This window comes from Thunnus maccoyii, chromosome 3, assembly GCF_910596095.1.
Source record: "Thunnus maccoyii chromosome 3, fThuMac1.1, whole genome shotgun sequence".
NCBI lineage: Eukaryota > Metazoa > Chordata > Actinopteri > Scombriformes > Scombridae > Thunnus > Thunnus maccoyii.
Genome location: NC_056535.1, coordinates 34,985,231 through 35,005,572, shown reverse-complemented (window position 1 = coordinate 35,005,572; position 20,342 = coordinate 34,985,231). Strand labels below are relative to the sequence as shown.

At 38.4% G+C, this 20,342-nt stretch overlaps 1 protein-coding gene across 1 annotated transcript in view; it reads left to right on the top strand.

The window, feature by feature from the left end:
• pcbp4 (poly(rC) binding protein 4) overlaps positions 1-20,342 on the top strand; it is a 182,866-nt gene that overhangs the window by 103,289 nt on the left and 59,235 nt on the right. The window contains exons 7-9 of the mRNA XM_042406383.1: positions 10,563-10,694; positions 11,371-11,499; positions 15,909-15,983. Of these exons, the coding sequence (XP_042262317.1) occupies positions 10,563-10,694; positions 11,371-11,499; positions 15,909-15,983 (336 nt within the window). The remainder of the gene's footprint in view (positions 1-10,562; positions 10,695-11,370; positions 11,500-15,908; positions 15,984-20,342) is intronic.

Sequence of the window (20,342 nt, the reverse complement as noted above, 5' to 3'; positions counted from 1 at the left end):
GCAGCACAGTGATCTTGGTTTAGCAACAGGACAGACTGATGTATAAAAGAGTTCTTCAGCCTGTTGTGTTTACTCTAAATCACCTGTTTGAGGGCAGAAGTCGGTATTCTCTGCTTAAACCATGCGAGGAGTCAGAAGTCTGAGCCTGCTCTTGTTGTGATCTTGTTAATCTCTCATGTCGTTTAATAATTCTGAAAACTTGCTCCTGGAACATCAAAGGATGTAAACATCATTCTGTCCTTCTTGGAAAAACAGAAAGTGTCGACAGGGTTGCTACAGGAGACCCATTTAACAAACCTGTAACACTGGAAATTAAAGACAGATTGAGCCGGGCAAGTGTTTTCTGCCTCATATAATAGCAGAAGTAGGGGAGTTGCTATTCTTATCCAGGACTTTATCAAACTCCAGACAAAAAGCTATGTGTCAAATGCTAGACGAAGTCGATCAGACAGATTACAGGAAGCAGATATCTGAACATAAGCGTAATGGGACAAACTTATAAGAACCAGATCCGCTCTCAATACACTCTTTTCTCAAAAAAGAAGGGAGTGGGCCGCAGGTTGGCCAATAAATCTTCGTACAAATTAGGATTTGATTATAAAGTTTAGTTGTAAGTTTCACAGATGAGCTGCTGAACCAGCTGTACGGCAGTAACAGCATGACAATCTGAATAACTGAATTAAAAAAGTGAAAAATGATCCGGCTACTGGATCCAAAAGATCTGAGTCTTACAAATAAATTCAATATAAGGAGTTAATGATAGTTGATGAGTGACGTCTATCATGATTATTATTATATTAATGTGCAGGCATCACCGTTTTTTTTTTAAAGCTCATTCAATAGTTTTACACTTCGACCTTAAACCTGAACTTTTAACTTATTACTAACTAGAACTTATGCTAATATTCATTAGCTTTTCATAGTATGTTTCATACGTTGCTCAACATAATGAGATGTTTGCATTGAACATATCTGCAGACTGAATGAACTTCATTTGTTTTACAAACAATCCTCCTACTAAACTAAACTAAAGCATGTTTAATGTTTTTATGGTTCCATTTATGCAATTCTTTCCAAACTGTATTTTTATATAAGGTTAGAGAAAGAAAAACTCACATACAGCGAACAAATAGAATCATAAAACATATAGAGTTCTTACGCATGTTGCAAAGACAGAAGTACTCAATCAAATAACACAACAACAAATAACAAAACACAACAACATATAACAGACAGTGTGTCCATGCAATCAGCAACAAGCTTTGTCGATAGCAGGTATCTACCTTCTCCGGTAGCAGTTAATGTTGTTGTGTTGTCTGCTTTTGCGGTCGTGTTTTGTTATACGTTGTGATTTGCACTTCAGGGCCACCGTACAGAATTCATAGGAAGGTGGTTTTCTTGGTTAAATCTTTACAATGTCAGTCCTGGTTGATTTGGTGACGTGTGGTTTCACACTACAGCAAACACACAAACACAATGTTTAGCAGCTAAGTCAATAATAATTACAACACAGATCTGGATGTTCAGTTTATGATCATTTATGACACATAAAAGTTTCAAATCCGCACATTTGTGAAGCTGCAACCAGTTAATGTTCAGCATTTTTCCTTAAAATAATACTAAAATAATTATTTGATTATCAAAATAGTTGCCGATTGACTTATTGATTAATTGACCATCATTGCAGCTGCATCGTTTCCTGTCGATCCTTCGTGTGTCTGAAAGCACAGAGACAATGACTCCGCCAGTAATAAAGAAAACTACATAGAGAATGTGAATACATTGGCTATAAATAATATCAAAAACATGATGTGGTTTCATGAAAATCAATCAAAAGTTATTATAACTTTAAATATTTGAACAGTCAAGACTGACTTTAAGCTTGAATACTTGAAACGATCTTTCCCTCGTTTAAACTAACAAAGTGTCGAACTCTGAATGTCAAACCTGCTCTTCAGTGTGTTTATAATTACGCTCCGTTCTCAAAGATGTGGATGAATTCATTAGAAAAAGGAGCTCCTGTTGATGATGATATGATGGTGGGTCAGTCATGCTGTGCAGTCAAACATTGTTCAAACACTAGAAAACTATTTTAAATTCTGTTGGAGATCCCAAAGTCAGGTCACGTGCTGAGAAATTAAATCCAGGCAGCTGGTATTTAAATCTTAGTGATCCTAAGACAAGATGGATGTAAAATGCGAGGAGAGGAGAGATGTGCGTAGAGGCGGGAGGAGTGGAGTCAGATTTAGTGAGCGGTAGAAATGAAGGAAAGAGTGTAAGAGATGGAGGGAATAAGATGAAGAGAGTATAGAAGTGGTTTCTGAAGAGAGTCGCGAAAAAGAGATTGAAAGAGATCTAGAGATGAGGATGAGTGTAGGTGCTATGCAAAGTTAATGAGATTGGAGAAGAGAGCTTATAAAAAGAGGTAAGAAAAGTGTGATCGAGGGATTAAATAAAAGAGTGTAATCAGAGAGAGAGTGTGAAACCTTCAGCTGTAAGACCTACAGAGGTTCAAGACTCTGTGTTGTTGAGTGTTGTTAAGAAAAACACTAAATCCAAGCAGCTGCTGTTCTGTAGTTTGTACACTAGGAATGTGCAGAGAGCCCAGTATCTGTATTTGTTGAGGAAGCAAAATTATTTGTATTTTTATTCGAATAAAAGTGGAAAGAGGCTTAAAAATCCTGTTTTTGTTTTTATTACGCTTTTAATTTTAGAAAATTAAAGTGTTACAATAACCCCTAAATTCCACCGGGCGCGTGTGCGCCACGTTCCGGCTCTGACGCAGCTGCCGGAGCTGATCGCGGCTAATGTATCCGATTATGAAGGATGTGTGCCATGTGTGGACTTGAGTTGCAACTACCTGCTTCCACCAGGCGCGCTGCAGTGCGTTTCAGAAGCGTCCCAGAAGCGGCTCTCTACTCCGCTGTGCTAAAGATAGGTGCCTCGTCTATTTCTTACGGAGGCCACATCAAGCAGCACAGAGCAGATGGAGCTGGGCAGGAAGTCAGACACAGAAACAGCATTGAGCATCCGGTCAATTTTCAACATAAAACACCTTGTGCAGACTCCTGGTCATATATCAACAATAAACGCAATTAAAACAGATGAATAAAGAAACCATTTAAGGAGCGGAGGAGAGACACTGAGATAGTGATGTAACAGACCTGCACTCTGGTATTTAACATGTTTTTTTATTTCCTGAAAACACCCACTATTTGTGCTTTGCCGAATAACGTATTTGTATTCGGGCACAACCTTAATGTACAGACTGTGTCCCAAATCCAGAAAATACACTAATTCTGCAGGTTTTGAGTCTGTATTTAGTGTGGTCACTATGGAAAAGTGACACAATTCAGTATATTCAAGGGTGACGTCAGCAAATGCCCAAAACATCAGAAGTTCTTCTTCTCTAAGCTGCATTCAGAATGGTTTTGAGATACTGAGGTTCACAGTTTGACATCCTCGTTAGTAAAACTGATGCAGTATAGTTCTCTTTTATTTGTTAAAATAACAAAGATCCTGAAAGGACAGATTCACAGTTTTTCAAGTGTGTCTTAAAACAACAGTCAGGAGCCCAAATGATCAGTGAAACCTGTTTTTCTTGCTGTAATCATTCCTCCTGCTCATACTGACCATTAGAAGATCCCTTCATGATGCACTTACAATGGAAGTGATGGAGGACAAAATGTACAAAAATGTATTTAAAAGTTTATCTGAAGCTAATATGAAGCTTCAGCGTCCAAAATGAGTCAAATCAAGTAGATATCTTTCAACGTTACAGTCTTTTTAGTGCCAAAGTCCCTCTTTTTGTTACTATACTTCCTCCGCAGCTCAACAGGGAAACACTGTCCGAGGAAACTCTTTGCAACTAGATGTTTTGACAATCAATCCTTTTCTGAGTCTTGATCAGAACCGGGCTCGTGGCGACCACGTCGTGTCTGATATATGAATGCTGTGTGACCTTCATGCCAGTCGGTGCAATTTTGTCAGAGTCAGTTGGCTTTCAGACTGAAAAGAGCCCTCTGACAGCAAATATTCTAGCTTTTTTTTGCGAGGTAAACAGCAGAAAACCTGCATTCATGCCACAAAGTAATCTAGCAGGAATGTGAGCTTTCACATACTCGATTTGCCAACTTAGCTGATTGACGTTAGATTGCATTGCAGCAAGCGTTTTATGTCAAATAAATCTCATCTGTCTGATCACAACCTTAGAGGGAGGAGAAGGAATCAGCATCTGATAGAGAAATGGACAGAAATTTAAAAGATAGTGACACAAACTAAAAGGAATTTGAAGGTTATAGAAAGCGAAACGGTCAGTGAGGAGGAATCTAAAGAAATATCGATGATTCCACTGAGGATGGATAAAAATAAAACGGAGCAGAAAATACAGAAAAGAGAAGCTGAAGAAGTCATATACTTGGGGATAAATTAAGAGAGAATTAGAAAGAAGGGGCAGAGAAGATTAAAGGAAATGTGTAATGAGAGACAGATGGAAAGACTGAGGATGGAGAGAGAGTTAAACTAAGATAGAAAAAAGAGAAAATCATCAGAACGTGTAGTTATATATATATATATCGCTCTAGTGCAGTTTATTTTAAAATGCAGAGAAATATAGATGGAAAATATGGCTTTATTTATCCAAAAAAAAAAAAAAACCCACTGGACTTAAACAGCCTGCAGCGTTCAAAATAAACCCCTAAAGCATCTTCTTCGCTCTGAGCAGCAAACACACACAACACACACAGCTTCACTCCTGCAGAAACAATACATGTCTAACATCCTCAACTTTACCAGGATCAAGAAAATTACATTATTATCACATTTTCTACATCTTAGCATCATGAAACAGTTTCTGCATGTGTGTGGGACAGTGTGCTGGCTGTCAAAAAAAACAACCCAAAAACAGGAAAAAGCTTCTGTAAGAGATTCCTGCTTGACGTGATGATATAAATAAATATGTGCTGGGTCTTCCTACAGAGGAGGGAGTCATTTATTCAGATCACGTTCACCTGATGGGCAGCCCAGACAAGCCAGCGCTGCTATTTACATTTCAGATGCAACGAGGCCTCAAGTCCGGCTCGACCTAATTGATTGAACCAATCGTATTAAGACCAGGTGATTTAGGCCGTTATTTATTACCTGAGTTAATTAAAGAGAGAGAGAGAGGGAGATCCAGGAAAGAGTGGGGTGAAACAGAGAGCAATGCAGAGAAGGAAAAAAGGGGGATTAAAGCTGCCAAAGGGGGAGATAGTATGTAATGAGAAAAAGAGGGGGGGGTGGGAGACAGGAAGTAAAGGAAACAAATAAAAGAAGAAAGGAGGAGCTGCTCAAGGGGAAAGAGAGGGTGTGTGCAATTAAAAAAGTAAGAGAACAAGAGAAGCCTCTTCTGACTAATGGACAATAAAGAGCAGCGGTTTTAGGAGATGAAGAAGAAGAGAGTGAAGGGTGGAGATGGGTGAAGTGAGCTGCGGCAGGTAGAAAGTGACTGATGTGACTGCACACGGCTTTTATTAGAAGCTCTTTGATTCAGAGGATTCACACGAGAGCAGAGTTCATTTAAGATCAAATCCTGTTCTTTCAAATCCCTCGTCAGATCCGTTTCAGGTTCAGCTTTCAAACCAATCTTCAGCAACAAAAGTTATGTGCGACTTCATATCTGAGAAGTAAAACTACTAAAGTTTCTGACATCAAAAAAAAGTTTTGCGAGACAGATAACAGATTAACTGCTTCGGTGACTTTAAAACCTGTCAGCAAAAGTCCTGAGACCTGAACATCAAGATAAAAATACAACCAGCGCTGTGAAATAAAAGCCACAGATGATCTGGGAGAAAAGAAAGTTGACTGTCAGTAAAAGAAGAGACTCAGGACGATGATGTTATGCAACTTCCTGCTTTGCTAATTGTCGCGTCCTACCGGGACTCTTTGTGTTTTCTGTTTTCTTGAGTTTTCAGTGTTGCTGTTATGTTTCCTGGTTTTGGTTTTCTTTTGGTTTTCCTTGTGTGTTAATGTCACGAAGGTGGGTGATTGGAGCAGGTGGACACAAATGCAGAGACGACAGGCAGGCAGGCATACATACCAGAAACACAGGAGACACAGACACTGGAACACGGAAATAAACTTAGAATAAAAGCAGACGACTCGACAAAGACCGAACTGAAAACTGGACTATAAATACACAGGGTGTGATTTCAAACTAAACACAGGTGAGAGAAACGAGATAATCAAACACAGGAAGTAAAGGTGAACCAGACACAAGGAGAAAATATTTCAAAATAAAACAGGAACTAAAGTAAACAAACAGGTGACACAAAAACACAGGAGGAACACACAAGGGAAACAGAAATATATATATATATATATATTGATTTCCATAAATCACTTTTTACTCTGTTGATGCATGGTGTCCACTACAGTCAAAATACAATATATTAAAAAAAAAGTTACTGACATGATTTTTCACTTGTTTAAGAGTAAAAATAAACAATAAAAAATGTACATCCAGACTGTGGATGTCGGACAGAAACTACAGTCGTTTTTCACAAAGAGCCGATTTCACATTCGTGTTTTAAGACTGAAGAACTTCCACGTTCAACACCTCTGCTTTCACTGGCAGTGGAAATGTCTTCACTTCCTCTCTGACACCACAGGAATGAAAGACGCAGAAATCAGCTGCCAGACTCGTCTGTTAGAGCTGAATTATGCGGCAGATCTATGTTTGATTCTGTTCTGATAGCTTTCAGTAATCAATGGGATTTCCCATGTATGAAAGCTTTCATTCATGTCGTTGTCTGTATTTACATACTGCTACATATTTGTATTTGAGTATTTGTTTGTAAGCATTAAACAACTACAGATGTCAAAATGCAAATATCACAAGATAATAAATACTCCGTAGTAGTTTTTCACAACGAGGATGCAGGAATTTTTCACTCTCAGTGTGAAAATATTTACTGAAAAATGTGATGATGATCTTATGAAGCCTCATAAAACCCACATTGAAATGTCAAGTTGTTTGTCATATGAAAGCAAGTTAGTTGGAACATGCAGATTATATAGTTTGTTGTTATCCTGACATGAATGCGGCCTATTCATCACATTCTACAGACCGTAACTGAGAGTATGAGAGAGGAGGAGGAGGAGGAAGAGGAGGAGGAGGGGGAGGGAGGAGGGGGGGGTTATGTGTGAAAAAGACACAGATGTAGAAACAGAGAGAGAGAGAGAAAGTCAAGGTCGAGAGAGGAAGACGGTGACAGAGATGTTTGACCGGGGCAAATACAGCCTGTGATCTGCATCGGAATTAAAGGAATGACGGACAAGTGTGGAAGTTTTCTGTTCAATCAACGATAACCTTTCAGAGACTGGAGCCCCGACCTCACAGAGAGAGAGAGGGGGGGGGGGGAGAGGGGGAGAGAGAGGGAGAGAGGGAGAGAGAGGGAGACAGAGAGAGATATTTATTTTTGTTTCTTCTATTGAGATTTTCTCCTGCTGACAGTCAACATTAGTTTCTTTTAAACATGACCATTATTGTTCCTTAACCTCGACTATAATTCATATTTTTAATAAGTCCACAGTCTGTCAGTGTGTCATGTGTTGGTCGTGACTCGTAGTGATGAACCTACAGAGAATTATCAGTGACTCTGCAGCTTTATAGTGACTTTCAGCTCATTGTTTATCTGTCCGGCTGCAACTTTTACTGTTCTGCTTCACTCTCAGCGTCTCATAGCGTCGTTTTCAGCTGAAAAAGGTTCACACGCGCGTGGCTGACGCTGGCGTCTTCACCATAGCAACGGTCGCCAAGGATCATGGGTAGGCTAATGTAGCCGCTTCCGCTATCGTACAAAAAATACTTGATTTCTAAACCAAAATTGAACGGTCTTTTGAATTTGGTTTTCTGGATTTTCGTTTGGAAACTAAAAAGGAATAGATCACGTGATTTCCGTTTTTGGTTTCAAACGCAAAAACAAATTGGCTGAATGTCCGCAGACCTTCTCAATATTCAATCCAAAGAGGAATAACGATAAAACGAATCGGAAAAAAACAAAAACGGGCCAGGTTTGATTGGTTTTTCGTTATGTGATTCTGACACCAAAAACGTTTTTTTGTTTTGAAACAAATAACAGATTTACCGTTTTTTGGTTTTTAAATTACAAATGAATTATGAATTATCCGATGATACCTGGACCGAAAAAGCTGTAAAAAGCTGCTGTTCACTACCTGCTCAGCACCAAACAGACACAGTTAGCTGTAAACTAGCTGGTGAACATAGTGGAGCATTTAGCAGCTAAAGAGCCAGATATTTCCCTCAGGAGTTGGTGGAGAACAAAAACAGAGCTAAAAGAGAGTGAATATTGGACTCACATTCACCAGGTGGACAGAAACACGACTCCACATCAATGATAATGTTGCTCCGTAACTGCTGGATGTGGAAATAAACAACTGTTTGCTAACAAGTTCAACTTAAAAGCTGATGTTCTGAAATTTATTTTGTCATTTAATTTTGAGGTTTTGCTGGATTTTTCCTGTCTGATCTGTACAATTAGTAGATTTTCTTTCTTGTGTGTATAAATCAAAAAGTGTTAAAAGGGTTTAAAAGAGGGAAAGGTGGAAAAGAGAGAGATAGAAGGTCCACAAGCACATTTTAAATTTGCACATTTCAAAAAAAAAATTGAACAAAGTCTCTGCTCACCTGAATATGTGACAGGTGCGTCAGAAGAAAACACAACTTGAATAACAATGAAGAAAACTCCTGCAGGCTGTCTCGCTCGCTGCTGGAATATTTATTATCATTTTTTTTTCTATTTTTATAATCTTTACTATGTTCTCTATGTGTAACCTGGATGGAGATGTGTATATATGTGATTCATTCATCAGTTAAACTGTGATTCTTCTCATTAGATGATTGAAGCAGCTTCAGTGTGTTAATATGTGAAACTGTTGTGATGCTCAGCTGATGAAGGTTGTAAAACTAATTAATATTCCAGCAGTAAGTGAGATAGTATGCAGAGGTTTTTCCTCATTTTTAGTCATAATTGCAAACTTAAACCTGAGAAATATAAAAAAATATAAAAAATAATATAACATTATTATATCTAGATGTATCCAGATGTGATGATTTGTGAGACAAACTGAAGGGTTAAATTTTCATTTAGTGGTTGAGAAAATATAGAAATAAATAAATTAGAGCTGCAAAGATTTGTTGATTAATTGATAAATCAAAGAATTGAACTATTTTGGTAATCTGATATCTGAATTTTTTGATAAATAATCACCTTTAGTCATTTTATAAGAAAAAAATGTCTAAAACCTCTCAAATGAATATAATATAATATATATATATATATTTTTATTTTCTCTGAGAGTAAACTTGACTGTTTATCAGGAAAAAAACGAGACATTTGAGGATATAAACTTGAGCTTTGGGACATTTTTTCATCATTTTCTGACATTTTATGGACCAAATGACTGATCTATTAATGGAGGAAATAATGAAAATGATTGTGAGCTGCAGCCTTAAAATATAAACCAGATAAAAACTGAAGTGAATTTGAATTTGTCGAGTGTCCTCTGGAGAGCTGAGAGAGCGAGTGCAGGAGAAAAGAATATGAGGCACAGTTATAGATAACAGAGAGAGAGAGAGGGAGAGAGAGAGAGAGAGAGAGAGAGAGAGAGAGAGAGAGAGAGAGAGAGAGAGAGAGAGGAGAGGAGAGGGATTAGGGAGGAGAAGCAAAAAAAAAAAAAAAGAAACGTTTTCTCTGACGTTATTGTTTTTATACCTTTCACCGCTTCTATTTCCATCCTGCACTTTGCCCTTTTGCTTCACTATGTGTTCATAATTCTTGATAAAAGACGCACCGCTTGTGTCATTTTTATAATCAAAGTCCTTTTTTCCTTTTGTGGTTGTTTCCTCTTGTATGTTACAGATATAAAATGGTAAATATATTTACAGTTTATGATCACAGTGTCTGCTAATATTAATAGCTGAAAGGAAATAAAACCAAAGCTGTTCCCTAGCAACAGCCTCTTCCTGTCCAAGGTGTGCCTTTATTTAAAAAAAAAAAGTGCATTTAAACTGATGTTTAACTGGCGCTCAACTGAGCAAAATGCTGATTTCACTAAACATAAATTTAATTAAAAACAATCTTAACTTGCAAATTTCAATATTTCTCACTACTGTTGGACCTTTGTGACACTGGATCCTTGTCACACCTTGACACAAAGATTATTTATAGATTAATTGTTGTTTTTGAATGATGAGATCTGAGATATTGTTAAAAGATTCATCACTGATCATGTTTTCTTCACTTATCTCTTATGCACCTCATTCAGTTTGCATTCACTTACATTTAAAGCAAACCGTTTGTTTTCCTTCAACACCTACAGCACACATCTTACCGGACTCACCCGTCTGCTCACGCCGACAGATGTTATCTGTTAAACTAAACGACACGGCGAGGTAGAGCACAAACACAGGCGGGCTGAGGGATGAAGCTACACGAGGGGAAATACCTCGAGCGTTTTAAAGACTCGTCAGTTTAAATCCGTCTGTTTCTTCCTCTCTAAAGGACCTGGCAGCCCTGGTAGCCAACGGCACAGTGACCAGCAAGCCTCCAGTCACCTTGCGGTTGGTCATCCCGGCCAGCCAGTGCGGCTCTCTCATCGGCAAAGGCGGCTCTAAAATAAAGGAGATCAGAGAGGTGAGTCTTTGGGACTGTTTGGATATTATTGGCTCAGCGTTACAAATATATATATGTATTAAGGATGCACAATATTATCGGCACGTCATCGGTATCGGCTGATAAAAGCTCTAAAATGAAATATCGGCATCGGTGAATTCTGCTGATTATCAGAGGCCGATATGTCGCCTTCCCTTCCACCGCCTGACTGTGCTCCTCTTCACTCAGCTGCCACTTCTTCCCACTTTAACCTGAATAACAAACCGGGGCTCGGTGCTCCGGTTGGATCCACACAGAGAGCCGAGGCTAACGTTAGCTGAGAGGCTAGCAGAGGCTAGCTGGCTCTTCTTGTTGTCAGTCTCATATTTGTATCAAGTATCATTATTAATCTGATGTCAAGTGGATGTGAGAGCTGTTTCTACTTTCATACAGCCTGTAACATAAAGTCAGGAGTATGTTCACAACACAGCTTGGATCCAGATTAACTTGTGATGTAACTTGTGACATCTGTATAAACCATCGATCATATTTTATATTAAAGGATTCACACATTTATCTCTCTAATCACAACAACATTCTTGCACTATTCAGCACATCAGGCAGGAGAATATCACCAGTGTTTTTTCTCTCTCTCTCTGTCTGTGTGTGTGTGTGTGTGTGTGTGTGTGTGTGTGTGTGTGTGTGTGTGTGCGTGCAGACGACAGGTGCTCAGGTGCAGGTGGCAGGTGACCTCCTCCCGAACTCCACAGAGAGAGAGGTGACGATATCAGGGAGCCAGGACGCCATCATCCAGTGTGTTAAACTCATCTGCACTGTAATCCTCGAGGTTCGTATCCATGAAGGAGCAGTCTGCACGTTGTATTCACACACAAACACTTTTTACACTAATCTCACACAACTTTATACTTCACTAAAATGTAGTGGGGAAATATTTCTTTGACAGCTAGCTGGTTAACAGATTAAGATTTTTAGATGCAAAACATTAAATATGATCATAAACTGTATATAAAGTAGCTAAACTCAGCCCCACCTCCACCAGCTTCATTTATTTATTATAGTAATCCAATAATATCATATATGTAATAGAATAATAAAATGAGTACTTTAACTTTTAATACTTTTTAAGGACATTTTGCTGATAAAACATAAAATAAGACACAATTTATGTTGGAAAATACCAAATAAAAATATTTGCATGTTTTTTTAAGCATTTTTCATAAGGTTTCCAAAATATGGATGATGTCATACGCTATGAAATAAGTCAATCCACCATTTTGTTGTGACTGAAACAGCCGAACCTGCAAAACTAATGACTTTGTGAATTAATTGAATTAATTAATGTGAGGTCCGATGAATCTGACAACTTTGCATCTTTAAAAGGACATTTCCAGCCTCTATATTTATATTCTGGGGCTCTACTGGAATATCTTTGCATGATTTCCAGTTAAAAACTCCTTTTTTATCCTCTACTGGTCCTTTATGCAGCCCCATCTGTTTGGATGTTGTTGGTATGACGACAGCCTGCAGCACCTTCACCCTTCTCTAAGCTAACTTTTGTGCTCAACTCCATGAGATCAACAAAATATTTGTCTATGACAAATAAAATAATCTGAAGTCTGACATTAAGTTCATCTAAGTCTCATTTCAGGGAGGTTTTATATCATATTGGTGTTTCAGACAGTCGGTCTTCATTCCTCTCTGATGCATTTTTTATGATCAAACTCAACGACAAACAAGACACAAAGTCTCTGATGCAACTTGATGCTGATTTAAAAGCGACTCTGCAGAGATGATTGAGCTGTGTGATGATGTCCACCTGTCTGCTGTCTCCATTAAGACAAAACACATAGAAGCATCTTTATGACACACTGTCCACCTTTTTCAATCATTTTCAAAAATAGAAATCTATAATTCATAATTGTGTTATAATTAATCGGAGGCAGCAGCCATTAAGATGAGCTACGTGGAGATTAGAAGCTGAAAGGGTGGAATCAAAGACTCGGGGAGCTCATTGGTATTCTGAGCACCTTAATCTGAGATGAGAAGGGAAAAAAAAAAAAAAAACAACAAAAAATGCTGACCTCAGCTAAACTCATTCACTTTCAAGCGCCGCTGCAATCGCACAGTTTACTCTCTTCCTTTTTGATCTTAAATAAAAAAAATCTTTTGTTCTTCTTTTGCCCTCTGAAGGACTCGTGTGCCTGCCTCCTTCCACCCAGTGCATGCTGGGATACACAATATACACTTTCATTTAGCTTTTATCCAAAGTGATGTAAATCTGAGAGATGATGCAACAAGGATCTGGTCAGGAGAGAACAACGCAGCGCTGCACAGAGGCAGATTTTTTTTTTTCTCCAGTCCATCAAGAGTCTTCACTAAAGAGCTGCTGGGTCTTCAGTCTTTTCTTAAAGATTGACAGACAGAGTTTGGTAGTTTGTGGGGGTGTTGCACTCGGACTGCATCAAGATAAATTAACGTGTTGTTAACTTTCATATTTCGGCTCGAACATGTGCGGGTGGATTTGAGAAGTTTCCATTTCAAGTAAATAACGAGAAGAAGTAGTGACATCCTGCTACTGCTTTGTTTCATGGTTTGCTGACGCAGCTTCCTGAAAGCTGGCCAATCAGAACAGAGTGGGCTCATCAGGAGGCGGGGCCTTAAAGAGACAGGAACTAAAACGGCCTGTTTCAGACAGAGGCTGAACTGAGGGGCTGCATAAAGGACCAGTAGAGGATAAATAAGGAGTTTTAAACTGGTAATCATGCAAATATATTCCAGTAGAGCCCCAGAATATAAATATAGAGCTGGACATGTGCAGAATAAGCTGTGAATTTAGCACAGTTGGTTATCGGTGGGCCCACATGTTGTGTTCACTGCCACAGAAAAGAAATAAATCTCCAGTTCATGTTGGACTTCGCCTCTCCGCCGTCTCTTATCAGACTTGCTAATGCTGCCAGCAGCTCTGTGTGAGGATACAGTCAGCTGCTGTTCTGATATTTATACTGGGAGCCTGAACTGAATTTCAAAATCTAAGCAGACAGAAAAAAAAAACTAATTTTGAGCAGAAAAAGTTGCTTTTACACACGTTGTTGGAAACATCACCTGTATTAACATCATAGTCCAACACAGAACTCTTTAAAATGAACTTCTATCATGGAGCTGATTTTACTTCACTTTATATTTTCTTTTTTATTTACATTTTTAAAGAAGAAATTGGTTTTCATCTTTTATTTTGAAATCCAATTATTTTATATTATGTCGATTTTAAATTTTCTTTAGAAAATTGCTCTGTAAATGAAATTATTATTATTATTATTATTATTATTATTATTATTATTATTGTTGTTGTTGTTGTTGTTGTTAGTTATGTTGAGCTCTGTCACTTTAACCTTTTCTTAATCGTAACTTTAACTGAAAACCAGCTTCACCAAAAAATGTTTATTTTCTCAGAGTATGCAATGAGACTGTAAACATGCATGTATACAACCTGCATATTGAATTTTTAAAGGTAAAAGTGAGTGTATTTAGCAGAATATGACAAACGTATTGACATTTTGCATCACATTATGTAAGTCATATTTAAATGAAACACTGAAAGGTCATCAAAATAACGATCAATCATCAGCTGAAACAATTAGCCACCAGATTGTAAATCAGAGCTGCACTATGTGAAACTTATAACCTGCTTAGTGAACAGTGTGATATATATGAAATATGTGATGAAATCATATGAGATGGTTGCAATAAACCCACTCAGCATTTCAACCACAGGAGCGATTCAGTCAAACTCAGCAACGATCCAACAGGAAGTTCTCACTAAGAGTGAATAAGATTTTATGATCGGAAGTTTCTTTAATTGTTGTATCAAACACACAATCAGCTGATTGTTGAAAACACAGTGTCAACATCAGTCATGTCAGACCTTGAGTTATTTTCGGAGCAGGTATGTGACATCACCAGGAAAAGATTTCCAGCTTCAGAAATATTGAACAATTTGTGAAGGAAGGTTTCAACCTAAAAATACAAACAATGAGCCTCAGACAAGAGGCACAGATTCGTTCTTAAGATGCAAGTATGAGTAATTTAAGAACATTTGTGATGTTCATCAGTTTACTCGTATGGTACCAACAAAATGTATGATGCTAATGATCACATCTCATGAACAGGTGACGTTCATCAGGCTGAAATGAACAATTTACAACAAGTTCAAGCAGTTAAGAGAGTTTGTTGAATCCCACGTAGGATTTTCCTCAAATTGCTTTGTGCAATAAATAAATGAAATATAAGAGAAAAGTAAGAAAACATTAAGAGAAGTGAACATGTGGCTCATCTGGATCAGGAAATCCTGTCTGGTATCCTTTTTTCTTTTCTTTATTTATTTATTTTTTAAATAACTGAGAAAAGGAAGTTCAGAGTGAGAGAGAAACACAAACATAAATCACTAATTTTGGGGGTTTTTTTTGTGTTCTTGCTATTTCTGCTCTTGTTTGTGAAGTTTATCGTCCCCGCAGCGAGTTCTGCAGGCTCAGTGGTCTCCCGGCACGTTTTTGTTTAGTGGAAAAGCTGCAAAAAACACATAATTACAGGATCACAAGATCAAACATACTGCTTATAGTGGACTATAGTGATGTGATGTTGTCTGGCTCTACGATTTATAACCAACTCTGGTTCCCGTACTCATCACTGTACGCTTCATGAGTTAGTAGACTGGCCGTCACTAAGTTTACGTCCCCTCATATACATATATATATATATATATATATATATATATATATATATATATATATATATATATATATATATATATATATATATATGTAACCTCCTGACGCAGACCTCCAGCAGTCCTCAGCTTCGTTTGCACTGAGATGGGAAAAAAAAGCCTTTTTCCTGCTTTGCTCCCTGGACTCGGAAAAATCTGCAGAGCATTTTTACATTTTAATAATCTAAACTCCTTCAGAAAGAGTCGTGTTAAAAGTTCATGTAACTGAGAAGTGCAATTGCTTTATTTTTCCTTGTGTGTTTGATGTTTGTATTCTCTATCTGTTGTGTTTTATTTCTACTTAAACTGTAACTGCTGCGCTGTCACGGTCAGGTCTAGCTCTCAAGGGACTTCCTGGTTAAATAAAGATCAAATAAAAAATAAATATAGACGACTGATTCTTACTAATTTCTTACTTTTTTTTCTGTTTCTTTTTCCCTTTCAACCCTTTTCTGTACCTCCTATCTCTGTAGTCTCCACCGAAGGGAGCAACTATTCCATACAGACCCAGCCCGACCCCGGGAACCGTGCTGCTGGCAGGAAACCAGGTGAGCCGGGTAACATCAGAGTCCAGCAGGAAATCAACACAGAGCAAAACATAAGATAGATAATCACAGTATTAGACAGAAAAAAAAGTTAAATTAGCAGGATGTCAGAAAAATGGTGGATGAAGTATAAGTAAGGACTCAGAGAGTGTGATAGTTAAGTGGAATAAAAAAAGGGAAAGATGGATTTATAGGCGGATGGAGGAGAAATGATGGATGTAGGAGAGGATTTAGAAGAGGACGGATGAATGAGCCGGTACGTCATTTATTGTTGGATAATTTGCTTTGCTTTGCAATTTGATTGTTATAGAAAATACCCACTCGGATGCCTTTCACTCATTATTTTATCTACACACACACACACACACACACACACACACACACACACACACACACACTTGTTAACCGTCTTGACAGGTCATTGTGAATGGCAGCTCCTGTCACCACCCACCCAATAGGATACAAATGGGGCTTTTTCATGTTTATTCATCACAAATCATGACTATTCATCAGCAAGATGCATGTATGGAAGAGAAGTAATGTTTGTGTGTGTGTGTGTGTGTGTGTGTGTTTGTGTGTGTGTGTGTTCACTAGTTATAATATCATGATCATCTTCAGCATTAATATGCAGCATCAGCACCATCTTCTTATTAAAGAGAAACATCCACAAACGGATTAATTTGGTTGATTCTTCTGACTTGGTTTGATCATGTGACTCCTGGATGACTCATAGCAGCGTTTTCTAATGATCACTTTGTTAAGGTTAGAGAAACATGTGGTGGGTTAAAGTTGCTACTTCCTTAAAGTTAGACCACCTTCGTTGTCATGGCTACAATAATAACCACAGGGTTAAGGTTAGGGGACAAAACGAACAGCATCTCCTGTGGAAAAGTCTCCTGTTGGGTTAAAGCCTCCATCCATCCTCCTCCTCTTCCAGATGAGGAAATCTGCCCACAAAAAGTCTCCTTTTCCCCCCCCCTCCCATTGGGGGGGTGGTGGGGGGGGGGTGTCTTCCTCAAGCCCGGTTCCCTTACCAGAGTTGTGGGAGTTTGAGGGTTCTGCGCAGTATCTTCGCTGTTCCTAAGACTGCACTCTAGATGTTGTACCTGGAATCTGCTGGAGCCACTCTCCCAGTTTGTAGGTCACAGCCCCCAGTGCTCCCATTACCACTGGCACCACTGTTGCCTTCACTCCCCACATCTTTTCTAGCTCCTCTTGGTATTTTTCGATCTTCTCGTGTTCCTTCTTCTTGATGTTGCTGTCGCTTGGGATCGCTACGTCTATCACCACTGCCTTCTTCTTCTGTTGTTTGTCGATCGACATGATGTCCGGTTGGTTAGCCATCACCAGCTTGTCAGTCTGGATCTGGAAGTCCAACAGGATCTTGGCTCGGTGGATTCTCAACCACCTTAGGAGGTGTCTTCCATTGTGACCTTGGGACCTCCAACCCATACTCAGTGCAGATGTTCCTGTACACTATGCCACATATATATATATATACGTCATCTGAACTGCAGCACTGCTCTGCCTCACTATTACTACGACCGCTAGATGATCTGTCACTCAATCTAACTAAAAGTCGTTTTTGGGTGACTGACATCACAGCCTATTGTGTTGTTTTTCTTGGAAGACGTATATTATACACATATATACACTGTACATAAAACCTCTATTTAACCTTTTGTACCCAGTTTGCATCAATAAGCTCAAACCTTCTTCTCTTCTTCAACCTTCTAGGACTATAAATATCTTCAATGTCACCAATCACATATAAATGTCCAACAATCTCCTTTGAAGTCAGTTGTAAAAAAATGCATAGGGAAATATATAATAGTGCTTTTATTCCCCTTTAGGCATGAAAAAAAATATTTGAACTTCATTTTTTTTTAAACATGTGATGACACACTAGAGTCCACTGTGGTGGCTGATGTGCAACTATACCATTAAAACCCCATGCATAGCTAAGAAAACGGCTTTTGAATAACTGTCCACTGTAGTGACCACTACGCATGAAAGTGTTAAATAATTATTTAACATTTATTATGCAATTTATGAAAAAAAAATGTTAATATTTTAAATTAAATTTAGATAAAATAAAATAAATACCCTCTGGAAATGTTATAGCTGCAGCATGCTGAATGATAACAGTCATTACCATGGCAACGCTCTGAATGACTCTCATTGGCTAAGACGTCTGATAAACTTGTGTTGTCTTGCAGGTCCGTTTCATTTCTTGCACCAGATAAACTGAGCACACAAATAGAAATAGAATTAAAATGCATCCAAAAAATGAAGCTGAACTTCTTTTCTACCTTCTCATCTTAATTATTCTGTCGTGATACAACCTCCAGCTGAGGAGCGTTAGTCAGTTTAATCACATTAACTATCAATTCTGTTGATTACAATGACTACTGGTGCTGTTCCCCCGCTGAGGCTGATTATTCCAATAATTGATTTTAATTGATCAGCATATGGCATTGATGATCATCTAATTAGAGCCATATAGTAAAGACTGGAAAAGAAAATCAACATTAGATTTATTTACATCAATTTACAACCAAACGTTGAGGGCCAGACTACTTCTGAAGAGCCCAGAAACCCCCTCTGACTCTCAGCTTCTTCCTCTGATCAAAGCGTTGTGAGACATTTAAACTGGAGCTGAATTTTTTTTTTCCAGGATCTAAATACCACCGACCTGGTTTAGCCCCAGTTAGCTCTTTCTGTACAATTATTACAAAACCAAGTCGAGGGGAGAAAAAAAAAAAAAAAACTCCTGCATCTTTAAAGATTTTTTCCCTGTAGGTTTTTCAAAGTACCTTGAGCTCTGAAAAGTTTTCAGGGACGGAAACTCTGATGCTTAATTGGTTGAAGAAATCTTGCTGTGTGCACTCAGCCTCAGCGGTGCACAGGGAGCTTAGCAGCATGCAGGTTGTCATTCGGTCAACGGATGATTTTCCCTGAGAGAGTGGCAAAAACTGAGATCTGTCTGTACTTGGTCACACATCATTGGACTGTGACAGAGATTGTTTCTCTCTCTGCATTCTTTGTCTGGAGCGTTTGGTTTGTTTGTGGATGAACACTGTGAGGCTCTGAGGTGTCAACAATGGAATAACTGTCCCAAATATTGAAAAAAAAAAAAAAAAACATGTTCAAATTGAGTTTCCCAGTTTACATTTCAGCAGCATTAAAAAATCATCCTCATGTCGCCTCATCTGAAAAGTAAAAATCAATATTAAACTAAAGAAGATTCAATACACCAAGGTCACTTTTAACGTCATGGTGTGTGTGTGTGTGTGTGTGTGTGTTTCGTGACTAACCACTAAATAAGAGAAGCAAATTTTTTTGTTCTATTCATGCAAAAAATGACAGTCAAAGGGATCAGTAAGGCTCGAAATGTCTTCCTATTTACTATATAATGCAGTATATTTACTGTACACCATTTTATTTGAGCATCGAAATCCTGGTGGGTAAATTTATCCAATATTTAGTGTCCTTATAAATGATAACAATAATAACTTTATTTGTATAGCACTTTTCTTAGAGGATAGGTTCACAGTCAGGTGTCCATAGTAACAGTGAAAGAGGTTTTCCTCGCTGTAATCATTCCTCCTGTTCATACTGGATATTAAAAGATCCTTCAAATGTGTTTTCAATGGCAGTGATGGAGGCCAAAATCCACAGTGTGTCCACACAGTCATTTAAAAGTCTCTGTGAAGCTTATATTCAGCTTCATTAGTCTGAGTTAGTCATATCAAGTGGATATCTGACACATTTACAGTCTTTTTAGCATCAAATTCCCTCTTTGTGTTTCCTCGGACAGTGTTTCCCTGTTGAGCTGCAGGTGGAAGTATAGTAACAAAAAGAAGAACTTTGACACTAAAAAGACTGTAACGTTGAAAGATATCTACTTGATTTGACCACAGACTGTATAAAAATAATGGACGTAGCCACCGTGATGTGGACTCCTGTTTCGAAGCCTCGAGTTTGGCATTTTGACCGTCGCTATCTTTGATTTTTTGGAGCCAGAAGTGATGAGAAGTGACGGTATTTGGACAAGAGCGTGGAGCTGGGGAGGAGCTCCTCAGCACCTCATGCACTGCCATGGTACATCATGATGTATTGAAGAAGACTTGAAACTAGCGATTGAGACCATAAACTCATTAGGAAAATGTTTACTGAGGTAATAAATCAAGTGAGAATTAGGGTAATTTTCTCGTAGACTTCTATGCAAACAGACTTCTTTTGGAGCCAGTGGAGTCGCCCCCTGCTGGCCGTTAGAGAGAAAGCAGGTTTAAGGCACTTCCTCATTGGCTTCACTTTTCAGATCCAGAACTACCCGCTTGGATTTGACTCATTTGGACG